This window comes from Montipora foliosa, chromosome 13, assembly GCF_036669935.1.
Source record: "Montipora foliosa isolate CH-2021 chromosome 13, ASM3666993v2, whole genome shotgun sequence".
Lineage (NCBI taxonomy): Eukaryota > Metazoa > Cnidaria > Anthozoa > Scleractinia > Acroporidae > Montipora > Montipora foliosa.
The window spans coordinates 23,420,688-23,435,677 of record NC_090881.1 but is presented as its reverse complement, the minus strand read 5'-3'; the positions used below and the strand labels follow the sequence as shown (position 1 = coordinate 23,435,677).

The following is a 14,990-nucleotide window of genomic DNA, read 5'->3' as shown; positions in this document are numbered from 1 at the left end:
GAGATCGACGCAAACCTGAAACTTATATTTAAACAAACGATGTGGTTAATCGACATCAAAATTTTGCCACAGATGCACCCGTTTCGAATGTCGTTCAACAGCTCAACAATTCGATTGCCACTCGACAACTGAATGTCAATCACGCCAAATGAACAGTCTTTTTCTTGCGTGGGAGGTGAAAAAAAATATTGTCTCGCGTTTGAGAATAAAACACATCAAACAGTCATTCCAAACAAACGCGAAATGCTCGTGATCGAGTTTCCTGACTTAGTCGTGGACTCCCACGAACTGAGTTTCTGATAAAACGTAGGACTCCTGACTCTGCATAGACCTTCTGGATGCCTGCTGGTGCAACTACGGAGAGTGTCCTTTAACTGGAAATGATGAATGCGGAGCAAAACGACAAGAATCTCCCCTTGAGGTATGTAGGCCAGCAGACGTTCGTAAATAAATCGTCTAAGATTTTTTGCGGATGATTGTAGCATGATCTGTTATCATCCCGACCACAGTATATTTCATACACTTTCTGTTTTGGACTGGAAAGTTTGACCAATCTTATCAAGTTATAGAAAAAAGCAACATTCAAAATTTTAAGTGATACGGTTCTGGATCACATTTAGATGGTAAACGAGCGTGTCGACGTTTTATGCAAATACCTTCTACAGCCTTTTTACGTCGCTGCGATGGAGAAAAACGCTGAAGATTGAGCTTTTCTTCTTTCAGCAGTATTATAACTAACAAAATAATCAAAGCAAATCTTACTTCTTGCTTTTATCTTTATTACCATATTCAAGCTGTTTTTTAAAGTAAAGAGAGGCAAAAAAAAACTTTGAATGAATTTTTCTACTTAAATCAAACAGATTTTATTACAAAGGAGTGTTACCGAGCATTGCGAACATATGAAAAGTAAATATTTTTTTCAAACTTTGGCTCTGACATAATAAAACGGGATTGACTCGTGTGATATTGCGATTGCTAATTTTCCTTAAAAAGGTCTAAAATTTCTGCAACTCAGTAATCCAAAAACGAAAAAAAAAATTAAACCTGCAATGTATGCAGATGAGTTGGCTTTTAACTCAAGATTGATTATTTGGCCGAGTATGACCGGACGAAAGCAACCAGTGGTGACGTTCTCGCAATTGTTACAAAGATGATAAATGAGATAGTAAGTTTCAACATGCTTAATGAATAAAGAGGTTTATTTTTATGGCATCTTTGTACACAATTTTGTGCCTTAAGAGAAAGAGTTAAATACTTAATTACATACTAGGCATTCAGAACCAAGCAGATTTATCACAGAAATTGAAGAAAATGCGATTTAACGTTTTGTATGTAGTCATGCTTAACTTGGAAAGCGTGACAAAGAACCGACCTTCAAACGAAGTACGAGTTCGACTTATTAATTAAGAGTTGTTTCTGAGGAGACTCAGTTGCAAAAAACACTCTTCCTTCAAAACTGACGCGCATGCTCAGGATTGAAGAGGAACTCGTACCCAATCTCGCCTCCAGAGACCCTCCAGAGGTTCTTTTTGCGCATGTGCGCAGACATAACGTCCGAGAGTCCACATAGTGACCAATACAGAGTAGAGTAGAGGTCGGCATCAGCCCCAAGTCTACAATAGTTCATAAGAAATGAAGCTTGAGATTTAGAATTGATATCAATGGATGGTGATGGTGCGTGCTTATTTTATATTTGTGCTATGTTTGGAGTGGTTTTAAAAGCTATAGCGAAATAAATGACAAGAAGTCAATGATCGAGAATCAAACTCGTAACTTTTTCGTTCTTAGTTCGTTACACTTCTCAAGAAATAGCTTTCGCTACTTAATACTCCAAGGACAATTAGCATTAAAAACATAAGCTCGACAAGTGTTGACACTTAGCTTAAGAGGTTTAAAAGGTGTGAGACATTACAGACGTTTTAGATGTGGAGTCACTTTAAGGTATGACAAGATCTTAAGAGCAGTAGATCATAACTATGAGTAGACGAATGGGGTTTGTATTGCTTTTGGCAATAGCGTCTTCCAAATTCTTATCGATTTTGGAAAGAAAGGATATGAATAGCTTAGGACAGCTACTTCTTCTTCAGTTTTTGAGTGGAACGTTAACCATAATGTTACGCTGTTCCTGCCAAACAGGAAGGATATCGTGCCAACTGAACAATCACCTGCTTAAAATGATCAACGTAACTTCCGTCGGAAATAAACAGCTTTAAAAAGCATCTTAATAAAATGTTACAAACTGCATCTAAAATAATTTTTTCTAAGTGATCCGTCCAAACATAAGAAGTCACAATCGACTCCTGCCGGGACAAGTATTTTACAAGAGATGAGCAATAGTTCTTTTTCAAGGACTACCTTTTAAAGCTGATAGGTTATGCCTATAAGTTGGATCCACCCAGAAGTACCTTTAGGATTTAATCTGGGTTTTGCTGTTCCCTATTTCAACCGGCATTCCCCCAACGCCTAACGAGAATCGCTCATTAAGTTCCACATCCATTCTCACAAGATGTTTTCTCGAAATTAAAGCGTCGGAGGAAACAGAAAGGAGGACAATTGATTTTGAATAATTTGCGTACTATATTCCTTATGATATTTTCGAAATGTTTTTTATAGAAGAATAAAGAAATAACTACAATAGTCCGCGTAAATAAGCCATGCATGGATGTCATACGGCAACATGAGGTGGAGTTCTTTAGACCTATCCACACAAATGCGTTTTCAAAAGTAGTCGTTTTCATCTGGCCATAAACGACTGCAAAATATTGTCATCCGAAGTATCGAGTCGTCGTATGGTTTTCACCTATCTACACCGCAACGCTCAACAACGATGTAAAGAACCTTTATCAAAATTTCCCCACGCTTTTCAACGATCGACACTCGTGCGTTTTCAAACGTTTTCTAGTACGCCTTGACGTCATTGTTTTCAAAAGGTCTCCGTTTTCATGCACCCATCCACACTACACCCGGAGCGTTTTCAAAAGTCTCCACTTGCAAACCGTTTTCGACAGCTAGTGTCCTTGGCGCGTTGTGGTGTGTACGTTAGGGCGAAAACGCATCAGAAGGTATGCGTTCTCAAACAAAAACGCAAATTCCAAATTCCTACGGAAATGATCGTTTTGTCATAACTAGCCGCCCCTTTTAACTGTTTTAGCTTCAGTTTGCCTGATAGCATCCGCTCATGTGATAATTTACGTATTTTTAAATCTAAGCTTAAGACCTATCTTTCCAAAAAAGCCTTCTTTTCTTAGCGATTTTAATTGTGTTTAAATATTGATTCACTTTTTAATCTATTCCTCAATTTTGTGAAGCGCCTAGAGCAGAACTGGATAGGCGTTACATAAGTATTTATTATTATTATTATTATTATTATTGTTGTTATTATTATTATTATTATTATTATTATTATTATTCAGTTCAACTTTGGGAAAAACACTAGCTTGACGAAAAGCCAAACGCAGTTTTAATGCTCTTTTACCTATCGCTTCATCTCAGTGATATTTTGTTTCTGTCAAATTTGTTCGGTCAGTCTCCAACGTTATTGGATATTGATGGAGTGGTTTTGCGCAAAGTTGTTATTCTCAATCATCGCAGCCGATACCGTTAGAATAGCCGCATAATGGCTAACGTTTCTCAAGCAGAAGATAGTTATATTAATTAATGTTGTAGACTACGTTTGAGATGATATTGGGAGCAGTGTGTGCTATAAATCATCCGTAGATCAAATAAAACGAAAGCTAAAATTCATTTCCGACCCGAAAGAAAAATAGTTCACGTTTTGTAAGGCTGCATTCCTTTCTAGTTAAAAAGAGCTGGCATGGAGAAATTGTGCCTGTGTGACTTCTTATCATGTTTAGTTGGAACTTAAAAGTGATTATTAATTCTAAGCACCGTCTGCGGCATAAAGTATTAAACTTGCGAGTTTATCTGATCTAGGGAAATTAAGATGTACTCAAGGTTGTTGGTGGTCTTCATGTTATGTAAGAATAGCAATTCATTGATAAGAATAGCAATTCATTGACCACAAAAAGGGTTGATACGGAGAAGATTAAGGAAAGATAGCTCAGCTGTAAGGCTCTTTCAAACTTAAAGAAACAAAATGAAAATTTAACTTTGAAACCGTACCAGACCTCTCTGCTCTTTCTGTTGCGATTTCTATTACCATAGCAACGTTATAAACATGTTTCAACATTAACAGATATAGTAAAGTGAGAGCTCTTTACCCCTTTTGAAGCTTTTTGAAATACAGTACCTCCTTGGCGTTTACGTAATCAAATTGTCTTCAAAACATACGTAGAATTTTTACCGTTCTTGTTTCCTTCAAAACTTGAAAGTACTACATCTTTGACGAAGACTGATTTTTTGAAGCTGGACTAGGAGTATTTTATCGCTGGAGAAACCAGCATTGTTGCCGGCTTTTAGTATTTTACTACTGGAGAAACCGGCAAAGTTGCTTTTCAAGTTAATCGATTTTTTGTTGTGCTCGATATTTGGTGGTGATGACAAGAAATTCACGAGTATTCTTTGTCGATTTCCCACGATCCTCTTTACTCTTTTGTATTTGTACAGCCGATAGTGACCAGGGAGGCTAAAGTTAGTCCGCTAGGAACACTTTTATCTACAGTAGCTGTTCTTTCTTGTGTTGTTATTTACTGTCTGTTCAGCCGATGTCTTTTATCAATGAAGTCAGAACTTGTGATTCACTGAGTGGTCCCTTGGGCAACGTTTCCACCTTGCCAGGTGTATTTGCGTGCAAAAGAGAGCAAGATTGTCAACCAAGTCCCAACATTGCTGGGTGTCACAATGTGCGTCAATTCACACACCATGTTGCGCCTTGGTGAGAATCAATTTTGCGCGAGCAGTGCGTCAGATCCGAGCCACACCTGATTGGGTTTTGAACCTATAACGTCCAGCATTTTTGTCACGTGATTGCGAAGCGTAGCACAGCATCCATTCTTGACTTCTTTGAAACAGGCAAAATAAAAACGTTGCCAATTTTAACGCCGGCACGACAGACGAACGATAATGCCACATGCTGGTCTTTTCGAGTACAGCCAAATATCGAAGCCAACGTTAATAAAGAGAGCTGAATGAACTGTTACCATATACAAAATTACGCGACTAATATTGAAAAAAGATGATTCATAATTAAGATCCGCTGGTAATTCATGGTCGATTTCATCTGAAACCGGTCGTTTTCCATGGCAATTTCAAAACAAATAACAAAGTAACGCGATGAAATGATATCCTTGATAACTACGCGACGCCGCTTGAAGTCGGTTTAAGTGTGAAAATGAGCAATAATCGTTCAAATCGAAGCGCGATTACTAACAGCAATGGACCGCTTTTTCACGGAGCTAACTCAAGGTGAACGAGACGTGTTAAGAAACAAGGAATTGTTTAAAGCTTTGATTTGCAGCTCTTTGCCCTGAATTTTACAAGCGGGAAAATAACACCGTAAGTACAGTCAGTATAAAAATATTTCAGCTAATGTTATTCCCGGTGAAATAATTTTAATATTGTTGTTCGCAAATGAAAATTTCACTCGTGGGTAAGTAAGGGACCTTAAAAGCGCCCACGGCCATAGAGTTAGCATCTCTGTCCGAGAAAAATGCTGAAACGGTCATTTTCACAAAGGTGTTGGTCATACTGGGCTGTTCTCACTTTCAGTTCAAGCCTCTTGGGGGAATTTTAGTTAAGTGATGAAATGATGTAGGCGGTGTCAAACCATAACCCTACATCTTAATATCAAACACCAGAGATTTGGCGATTTTTTTTTTCTGTTTGATTCAGGACTAAAACATATTTCTGGGGTAAGTCAGTCGCAGTCGGCCTTCTCTTCTATCTTCAGTTCGATTAAGATGTTTAATATTCTTACTAAGAGGTTGAGGGAAGGATCTGTTGACCTCCGGAAATTGGAAATATATCTTCAGGTCGATTTCAATATTGACGTCGTTGCCGAATCAAATTGAAAGCGTTTTCGAGCGCTTTGCCATCAAATCTTATCTCTCGAGAAGTAGAGCAGGATAAAAAGCTTGCCAATAATGTTTAAGTAACGCTTCTGCCTTTAACACACTGATTTTCGAGAGGCGATACTTAGACCATGTCAGCCCTTGCAGCGGTATAGGATGAATTGGCCCAAGCACCAAGTTAAATTGCCAGGTTAGGACGAGTTGTCTGTGGCTCAATTGGCCCATATCACTCAATGTCCAAACTAAAGATTTTGCCCGTCGAACCTCTCATTCAGTGTGAGGCTGGACGGGCAAAGACAATGCAAAGACAAAGCCTTTATTCCCCACGGACTCCAAAATGGCCGCCGAGTGATAAAGGTGAATGGCCCAGCATTCGAACTGGTAATCGGAGGGGTAAATCAGGTTCGACTTCACTTCGGAAGCACTCGGCTTTCTCCGAGTATCCTCCTTCATTTGCCGTGGTTAACATGTACTATCGTCTTCGGTGACACTTTTCCACCATTTCAGTCCTAGCAGTATAGCGCGACAGTTGTAATTTGAACCCAATCCATGGGCCTCGCTCCCGCGACCGTCTCCTATAGTATAGCATCCAACCTAGTATTCAGAAGGTTGTAGGTTCAATTCGGCAAAGGAACACTCTGACTTTAAATGTTTTGAAGGGGAAAAGTAAAACACAGTGTTGAACTGTACTTGATATCAATATCACCATCGCAGTAAAGCGAGTTCTTTTATATGCATTTGCCAAGCTGAGAAGCCTGAACTGAAAAGGAAATGGACGCGGTACTCGTCTTTTTGTAGCCTGCAAAGCAGGCGTATCATAAAGTTTGTTTTGGTATGAATTATCGGCCGACATATTGGATAGCGAGACTAACAGAGGCTTGAGGCGAGTAAAAAAAACACTCAGTGTGCTTTCAAAATGGCAGTTCATTACTTAATAATAGTACGAACGTTGGACCTTGATCATGAAAAAGCGTAGCACCTCCCAAAAAACGCCTGCTCTGCAGGTTAGTCTTTTTGTAAAGCTTACAGTCTTTTGGTGAGATTATATAACGGACCATTCAAGTTAAAGCTATCGAACAGGCTTTCATGTGATGTTGTTTACTTTGCTGTACAAGGTGGTTCCAGCATTTGACTCTGTGACAACCTCATTTTTCTATGAGAGAGTTGGGAGAAAATCTCTGGAAATTAGACTGACCATTCAAATAAAAGCTACTGGGTGGTTCTTTTCTGTAGTGTTGTTTTTAAGCTGTGCATGATGGCTTTATCCTTGCCTTAGAAAGTTTGTTAATGAATGGAAACGAAAATTGACTTAGAACGGAGCAAAGACTCTTTGTCAGTGTTTGGTTACTTCACTGGACAGATGCAGTCGGAAAATATGAATCAATTTTAATTCTGCACAATTTACGGTATTCCAGGGGCTGTGTGGCAGCTCTCGAAAGCTGGCTCATGAGTTATTATTTGGTATTTTAGCAGCTTGTAGTTTATTTTATTTTATTATTGGTCTGCCTTTTTGTCTTTTAGTCCTTTTTTCGGTTTAGGTAGTAAGCCCGTGACATTCTACCTAACGAAATCTGCCATATCACCCAATTCAAATGTGGACAACAGAATATTTACGCAAAGCAACAATTGTACGTCACATCTCACTATTACCAGACGATGAAATCGGAACTAGTACACGTCACTGAAAGATGTTTTGATAAATTAGAAGCTTTAACATACTCCCGGGTGTTCGACATTTTTCTGGCTGAAGAGTCGGGCATTTGAAGATCTCATGACTGAGGGGCGGGGAATTGTACTTCAAAACTCAAGGGACGTGTCTTACGAATTTGCTCTTGAAGACCAATTTAACTTGATGCTATGTATTTTAGTGCTTGTACGTGGCTGAATAATGGATGAATAGGAGGCCCACTTCAAGTTAAGAGATTTTTAGCAAGTCCGAGTCTCACGATTTTGGTCACGTTGGACTGCTAAATCCTCTAATTTAATAATTAAGTATTGAGGGCCTGCAATACGGCCCAGAGAATTGAACTAGCTTAACTTTTGGCTCCTTTCCGAGAAAATGAAAACGTTTTTTGATTTCTGCTTGTATTCCTTTTTGAATTGTCAACGTCATAACAATGATGGTATCCGTTTACGAGAGAGGAACATTTCAGTTAAGCATTGACGCACAATACAATCACGATTCTTTCTAAGAAAAGAAAATCGGAACATTTTTGACGTGTTTACACGTGTCTCAATCCATTTTATCCGAGGAAAATGAAAACGTTTGTTGATATGTGCATACATTTCTTTTTGAATTATCGACGTCATAAAAATTATGGTATTCGTTGATGAAAGAGGAATAATTTAAGTATTGACGCAAAATAAAACCACTATGTGTTTCTAAGAAAAGAAAATCGGAACATTTTTGACATGTTTACACGTGGCTGGGCTACTATCTCCTACACCTCAATAACCTCTTAGACCAATCATCATTTTCTGTTTCTAATTATAAATTTGGCAACAAAATTGGAGGCGGTTAGGTGAAAGAGCCTTGGAAGACGAGTATATGACAGTGCCTATCATCTCAACACACTTTTCCACTTTATTTATTCTCCGAATTAAATTGTCCCAAATACATCGTGTTGTTTTTAGAACCTTACGATTGAACTTTCACTTTTTATATTGGCTTTGAAAGACAGGGAAAGTGGTCACACTTTGATCCGTAACCGAGCAATGAAGGGGGATGGGTTCGATACCTGGTTGACGTCACAAATTTATCTGCATCGTTGTTTTCAAAGAAGTGTCTCAATAGACCTTATTCACGATGGCCGCCATGTTGGATTTGCTATTATCATGCAAATTAGCCACACACTTCTGAGGGGGCAAACAACACAAGTTCGAGAGGTTATAACGAACACCTTAGCCACACAGATGAATGTTTATCACCTAAGCAGTAAAATACATTACACAAGTTACTTCGACGTTTTTTAGTGAAAAATGAGCAGATAACGAAGTAGAAAGTCAAAAAAAAAAAAAAAGTATAAAAGGTAGTTAATTCTAAACACTAAAATGGACTTTTTGCAATGTTATTTCAATATTTCGTTGAGCCGATTTTCCGCAATTTGCTTGTTTTTCAATGTTTGCCCCCCCCAGCATAACGCATGGCTAATTTGCATGACAATATGAAAACCAACATGGCGGCTATCGTGAATAAGGCCTATTCAAAGCAGTTTGTGACGTCGACCCGTATGACCACTTTTCCCGCCTTTCCAATCCAATAAATGAATGTTACAAATTTTGAGGCAAATGAAAGGTATAGATTATGTTAGGTAGAGAAACACATACCGTACATATAAATACCTTTCGACACACTCATCTGAAAAATTGGTTTTTGTCCGCTCGGGAAAAAAACCAATTTTTCGGATGAGTGTGTCGAAAGGTAAATATGCACGGTATGTGTTTCTCCATCTAACCCAATCTAATAAATAAGTGAAATTTCAATCAAAAGGTTCTGAAAACAACACGATGTATTTGGGACGATTTCGGAGAATAAATTTAGTGGAAAAGTGTGTTGAGGTGATAAGCACTTTACTGAAAGCCAGCTTTACACTAGTATACAAAAATCTGGCACGGCCCTCCGAAATCTCGGTACCGCAGCTATGTTTCTCGGGCACGGCACAGTAAACTTTTCGTGTGTAAACAGAAAAAACAGAAGGCATATTAGGCATCCATGCCAGAAATTATGTGGGTGCTGAGCTTATCTTAGAGGTGTGTTCGGCACTTCAAATATCGGTGCCGTGCCACAATTTTGGAGTACCTTGCCAATTTTTGTGCGTTTGTAAAAGGGGTTCAAAATTTCGCTACTTTTTTTGATGATTCCCGAAACAACAACACCAACAAATAAATATTTGTAGTTGACATGTGCGTTCTAATATAGAAAAAAAAATCTATCGTAACATCGCTGTGGTCTAAACAGTGTGGTCGCCATTATTTTAGTTCAGCCTTATGACAGTGCCGAGTTTCAACACTGATTTGTTTTGACAATGCCACCGGAAAAAAGCTTTTTATTAAACGGGTCTTTGACTGAGACGATGTATTAATGAGCAACAAGGCTGAAACCGTAACGAAAGCAAATCTTCAGCCAGTCACGACACTTCATCTACGCAACGTTCACAGCAAACCACACACGCAGTGACTCATTGTTCTCACGACCATGAGACATTTGAAGAAATTAGTCAGTCCAAATGGGTCACTCAGTGTGGGCAAATAGGCCGTTTTCGAAATATCAAATATTCAGGCTTGGTAGTGAGGCAGTCCTTAATAAGTGTCAAGACATCATGCCATAATCTCAGGGGTTCTAATACTTTACTCCTAGCTATGCCATCAGTGAAATCTAAGGCCACGCTAGGAGATCGGGCATTCGCCGTCGCAGCGCCGTCATTGTGGAACTCTCTGCCTAGTGAGCTTCGCTCAATCACTTGTGTAAATAGTTTTAAAGCTCATCTTAAGACCTTTCTTTTTAGACATGCATACTTAACAGAGATTTTAATAATACTTTAATTCGCTAATTATTTATCAATTAGTTTTTACCATATTGTGTACATTTTTTAATGTATTAGTAGTCCTTGCCATATTTTTAGTTAGATATTTATCTATTATTTCTCGTATTTATAACTTAAGAATGCGCATCTGATCATAGTCATGTTTAGATGCGCACTAGAAATGAATAAATTATTATTATTATTATTATTATTATTATTATTATTATTATTAAAATGACAAATTAAAATGAAAAATTGCACTCTTCATGTTGCTCTCCGTCGGTCAATCATTAATATGGAATTAACGCCACAAAGCAAGAATATTATTAGTTGTGGTTACACACACCTTGGGAGGGTAAATGGCTTGGGTTTGGTTCAGTCAGGTTTCATGTTACCCTCGGGGATGCGGTTACACAGTAAAAGACTCCCGTCAGGGTAAAATAACAGGGTATAATTAATAGAATTAGGGACCTTCGTGTATTAGCTACGTTCTGCTTTATGGTTGGCCAAGCAACCTGAGGGAGCAGATAAACCGTGTTTTTCAGTTCAGGAACTGTCATGGGAAGTTCTTTTGTTCTTTTTGATGTAATATTTGAATAAAACAGCAACTACAAAGGTAGGCAGGGATGGGAAAAATTGGATTGCCACTGGGGTTTTTGAAACTGTTCAGCCAAACAGTTTTTTAAGGATTATCTCAGTCTGTTGTTCCTGACTTAAATTATGTATGCTCGAAAGACATTATTTTGTCAAGAAGCTTTCAGGTGTTTTGTTTAAAAGTAATTTCTGGGTGAACGTTAAGTTGCATAGCGAGTAGGGGCGTGCAATTGGTAAAACTTTTTTTTTTTTCCTGCAATTGGTAAAACTACTCAAAATCAAGTCCACTACCGAGTTTAAGGAACGGCCGACGGCTATGACCACGAAAGCGTCATTCCAAAATATAACTTAGTGCTTTCGCAAGTATATTGCGCGATTATTCCGTCATGTTCACGTTGCACGTGCAGCACGAGTATTTTTCCTTTTTTAACCAATAGTTGTGGTTACACTAGCCTGTTTACCCATGGGTAAATAGCGTTTGCCCACGGGCAAGGACGTTTTTGTATGTAACCGCTTTCCCAAGACCGAAACTGCCCTAGGGTTATTTCCATGGATCCTTCAATGTTTTAAGTTGTTCTTTTTTACCTTTCGCTTGATTTGCTTGGCAGTTCCCAGTCGATGAATTTGGCGCTAAATTTCGTTCCAGTCCCCTTTTTCAATGATATGTCACTTATTCAGCCATGCATCGCGACAAAAGAGGATGTGATACCGTCAAGTGGTCAGTTCCCTTTTCCTCAATATCACGTCCGGCTACGAATCCCATTTTTATTGAATCCATCAGGAATGAAACATTACGCAACCAATCTCAGAGTTTGTTTTTGTTCAATTCATTGGCCACTTTGGAAAAGATTCACCAGATAAAAGGGCCTTGTGCCATATCAACAATATCATTGCAAACGCGTTATAGTGCTTTGTCGGGGGTTTCAAATTTCTATCGAAAAGAGCCAAAATGTGTGAAAAATTGATGCCACTTGGGTTTATTAACTTCGACTGTGATGTTATCAATTTGGCTCCGAGAAGCTAGAGGAGAAATTTCCTGAGAATTTCGGTGCCTTTATCGCTCAAGATGGCAGCTAAAGCGCTGAAATCTGTATTTGGGTAAAAGAATCGAGGACATATTGGGGAGACAGAGAGGCCCTATCGACTGAAGTGTATGGTATGGATTCTCACTCCAAGACCTTGTTTCTTTGCTTACTTCTGGCAACGAACGGTTGAATACATTACGTAAAAGGGGATGACGTCTGAGAGACTGTTGTGAAGGCGTGATTGGGCTTTGAAAGAGATAGAGGAATAAACTAGCGAAATAGAAAATGATAACGCTTGCATATTAATCATGACACCTTTAAACCTAATAACAATTTTGCTTAATTGATGTGAAGATAATTTAATACTTTCATGATGAATCCCGACAGAAAATTTCCTTGTTTTTTTTGCAAAAGCCACAGAGTAGTTCCTTAGTTGAAGCACTCGTTTTTGGCTTGATTACTGGGAAAGGTTTCATTCAAACTTCGTCACTTCATAAATAAATAACGTATCAGATAAAGGAACCTTTTATTAAAGCCAAATACATTGATTTAGCTTGTCACGTGAGATGGTTATGACGCGCGCGAGGTGATGACATTACGCGTGATGCACACGCAATCTCTATCCGTGGACTTTTTTCGATTCGTCGAAAGGCCTTAGGATTTTTATAACCAGGGAAAGATTATGTCAGCCGATGACAATTAAAGAGCACGCGTCTTCAGGCTAGAAGTTTGACAACGGAAGCTTTCCCTTATGACTCAACGATGCCTGACGCCTAAAGGAAAATCTGACGTCAGTCATTGGTGCGAATGACGTAAGCGTTGGTGAATAGAACGTAGATGAAAGACCGTATTTTCCCTTGTGTTACTCAAAGACAGAGGCTACGAACGTTAATTTCGCAATTTCAGCGACCATGGTCGTGTCTCAGACACAGAGCAACATGGCCTTCAGGCCGTATATGTGAGTACAACAGCTATTGTTAACATCGTAACACAATTGTAAGCTCAAAAATTATTTTCCTTCGGACTTAATTATTCGGACTATGTCCTGTGCGATGGAAATTCTATCAACAAAGGCTTCCCTTAAACATCTTCAAATTTTTATCAAGGAAATATAAGAAAAAAATTTCATTTGAATTCAGCTCGAATATGTAACTACCTAGAAGCTCGCGACGCTCTGAGGTTAATGAATATTTGTAATCGCTGTCAGTAGATGTTAAATAACGACCTGTTTTTTTCGTTGTGCAAAAATATATAAGGCTGGCTCTAAGCTTTCAAATTTATTTTCGCCAATACGTTTGGAGTGTGTGGTTTTAATCAGCAAAATGTTGTATCTTGTAAGATCGGATGGTGGACGACATTTTTATATTTTTATCGCCATCCAAGCAGTTTTGCGGCTAGATACATGAACCGCCGATAATTGCTACAGAACTTTGAGATCTTATGACATGCAAATCAAGTTCTGCAAGCTGTAGCTACGGTCTGTTGAGAGAAACACACAAAGATAAACCTCAAGCTAAATAAATGAATTGTTTTGATTTCTGGCACGTACATTCGGAGCACAGCCAAAATATTATGTTTTTGCTTTGTACTTGGAAAATTTGAATCAACCGCACAAATGCGGAGGTCCTAGGAACTCGGACACCGGACTGAGTATATTTCGCAGGACAAGGGTAGACAGTAGATAGTGGTTGTCAACTCTAGAAATTTTCATGAATTCGCATTCATTGTCGTAACTAATATTTTTCGTGCTCCAAGCTCAGCCGATTTCGCTGCGGTCATTACGATTTCTGTCATCTGATCGGAAAGAGGCGAAGAGCCACCTTAAATTGAAACATTATCGAAAGCGAATCAAGTTAGGCTTCCATACCCCAAGGCATGGATAGGGATTTTTATTTCGTCATTTGAAATTAATTTAAAAGCCGTAAATCATTCTTTATTCAAATTTTGATCGGCTTTAAAAACACTCTAATTGACTTCAATTCCAAGATCTGCACACATCGCTAAAACTGATGCAATTTCTATCTTACTTTCCTCTTTGTCGTGCAATTCGTTTGTCATTGTTTAAAGATCTCGTATTTTTTAACTCTCGATTGTTCTAGCTTTCTCTACCTGAATTTTTTTTGCGGACAGAATTGTAATAATTGAAGTGGTACGTTCAACTTAATTTAAAATAATATTTGCTTTTTACTACATACACTCATGTGGAAAGAAAGAAATTAGTCAAATTATCTTTTCTTACATTTCCTTTCTTAAATTTTTTCTCCTTGCTTTCGACTTGAATTTTCTAGCTTTTGTCGAGAAAACTGATTTTGCAAAGGAAATTAAAAGAACAGTAATTATTAACCTCTCGCGATCGTCAAAACGAATGAAATCAATTAGTTTTATTCAAGTGAACGTGTGTATCTTCACAACCCACGGTGAAAATCTCACTTTACGTCAGTGGGGGAGCCGTTTGTCTTGAAGATAAAAGGAAGGCTTTAACGTCATTAGCACTGTCATTCGAAACGTGTTAAGAAATTAATGACTTTCTGCGGTCAACGGCTGGCGTTTCTGTAAGGCTTATCAGTCGAAAACTTGGCGAAAATTGGGTATCTCCTGTTTCTTGTTTTAGGTATGCCCTGGTCCCTCCTGGGCTTCGTACAAAAAATATCAATTTGCCAATTTGATTTGACTCGAAAATACTCGGAAATAATCCGAATATTCTCGACAGGACTCGAGACCCTCCGATTACCAGTTCGGATGGGCAGTAAAAACACATTGTTGGTTCAGTCAGCTGAACTGAAAAGGCACGACTCGATTCTATTGCTTTAATGTTGTGGTTTGTGAAGTAATTTGAACAGTAGTTTTCAGCTCTCAAACTGATCGGAAAACTTGGGACA

At 38.5% G+C, this 14,990-nt stretch overlaps 1 protein-coding gene across 2 annotated transcripts in view; it reads left to right on the top strand.

The window, feature by feature from the left end:
• The first annotated feature begins 5,272 nt into the window (after positions 1-5,272).
• LOC137982239 (serine/threonine-protein kinase SIK1-like) overlaps positions 5,273-14,990 on the top strand; it is a 29,926-nt gene continuing 20,208 nt past the window's right edge. Inside the window, exon 1 of one of the 2 annotated variants that reach the window (XM_068829317.1) lies at positions 5,273-5,454. Coding sequence is in view for 1 of the 2 variants with exons in the window: in XM_068829314.1 (XP_068685415.1) it covers positions 13,023-13,069 (47 nt within the window). In the remaining variant the exon portion in view is untranslated. Of the gene's footprint in view, positions 5,455-12,910; positions 13,070-14,990 lie in introns of those variants that run through there. The other variant, XM_068829314.1, reaches the window with a different exon arrangement.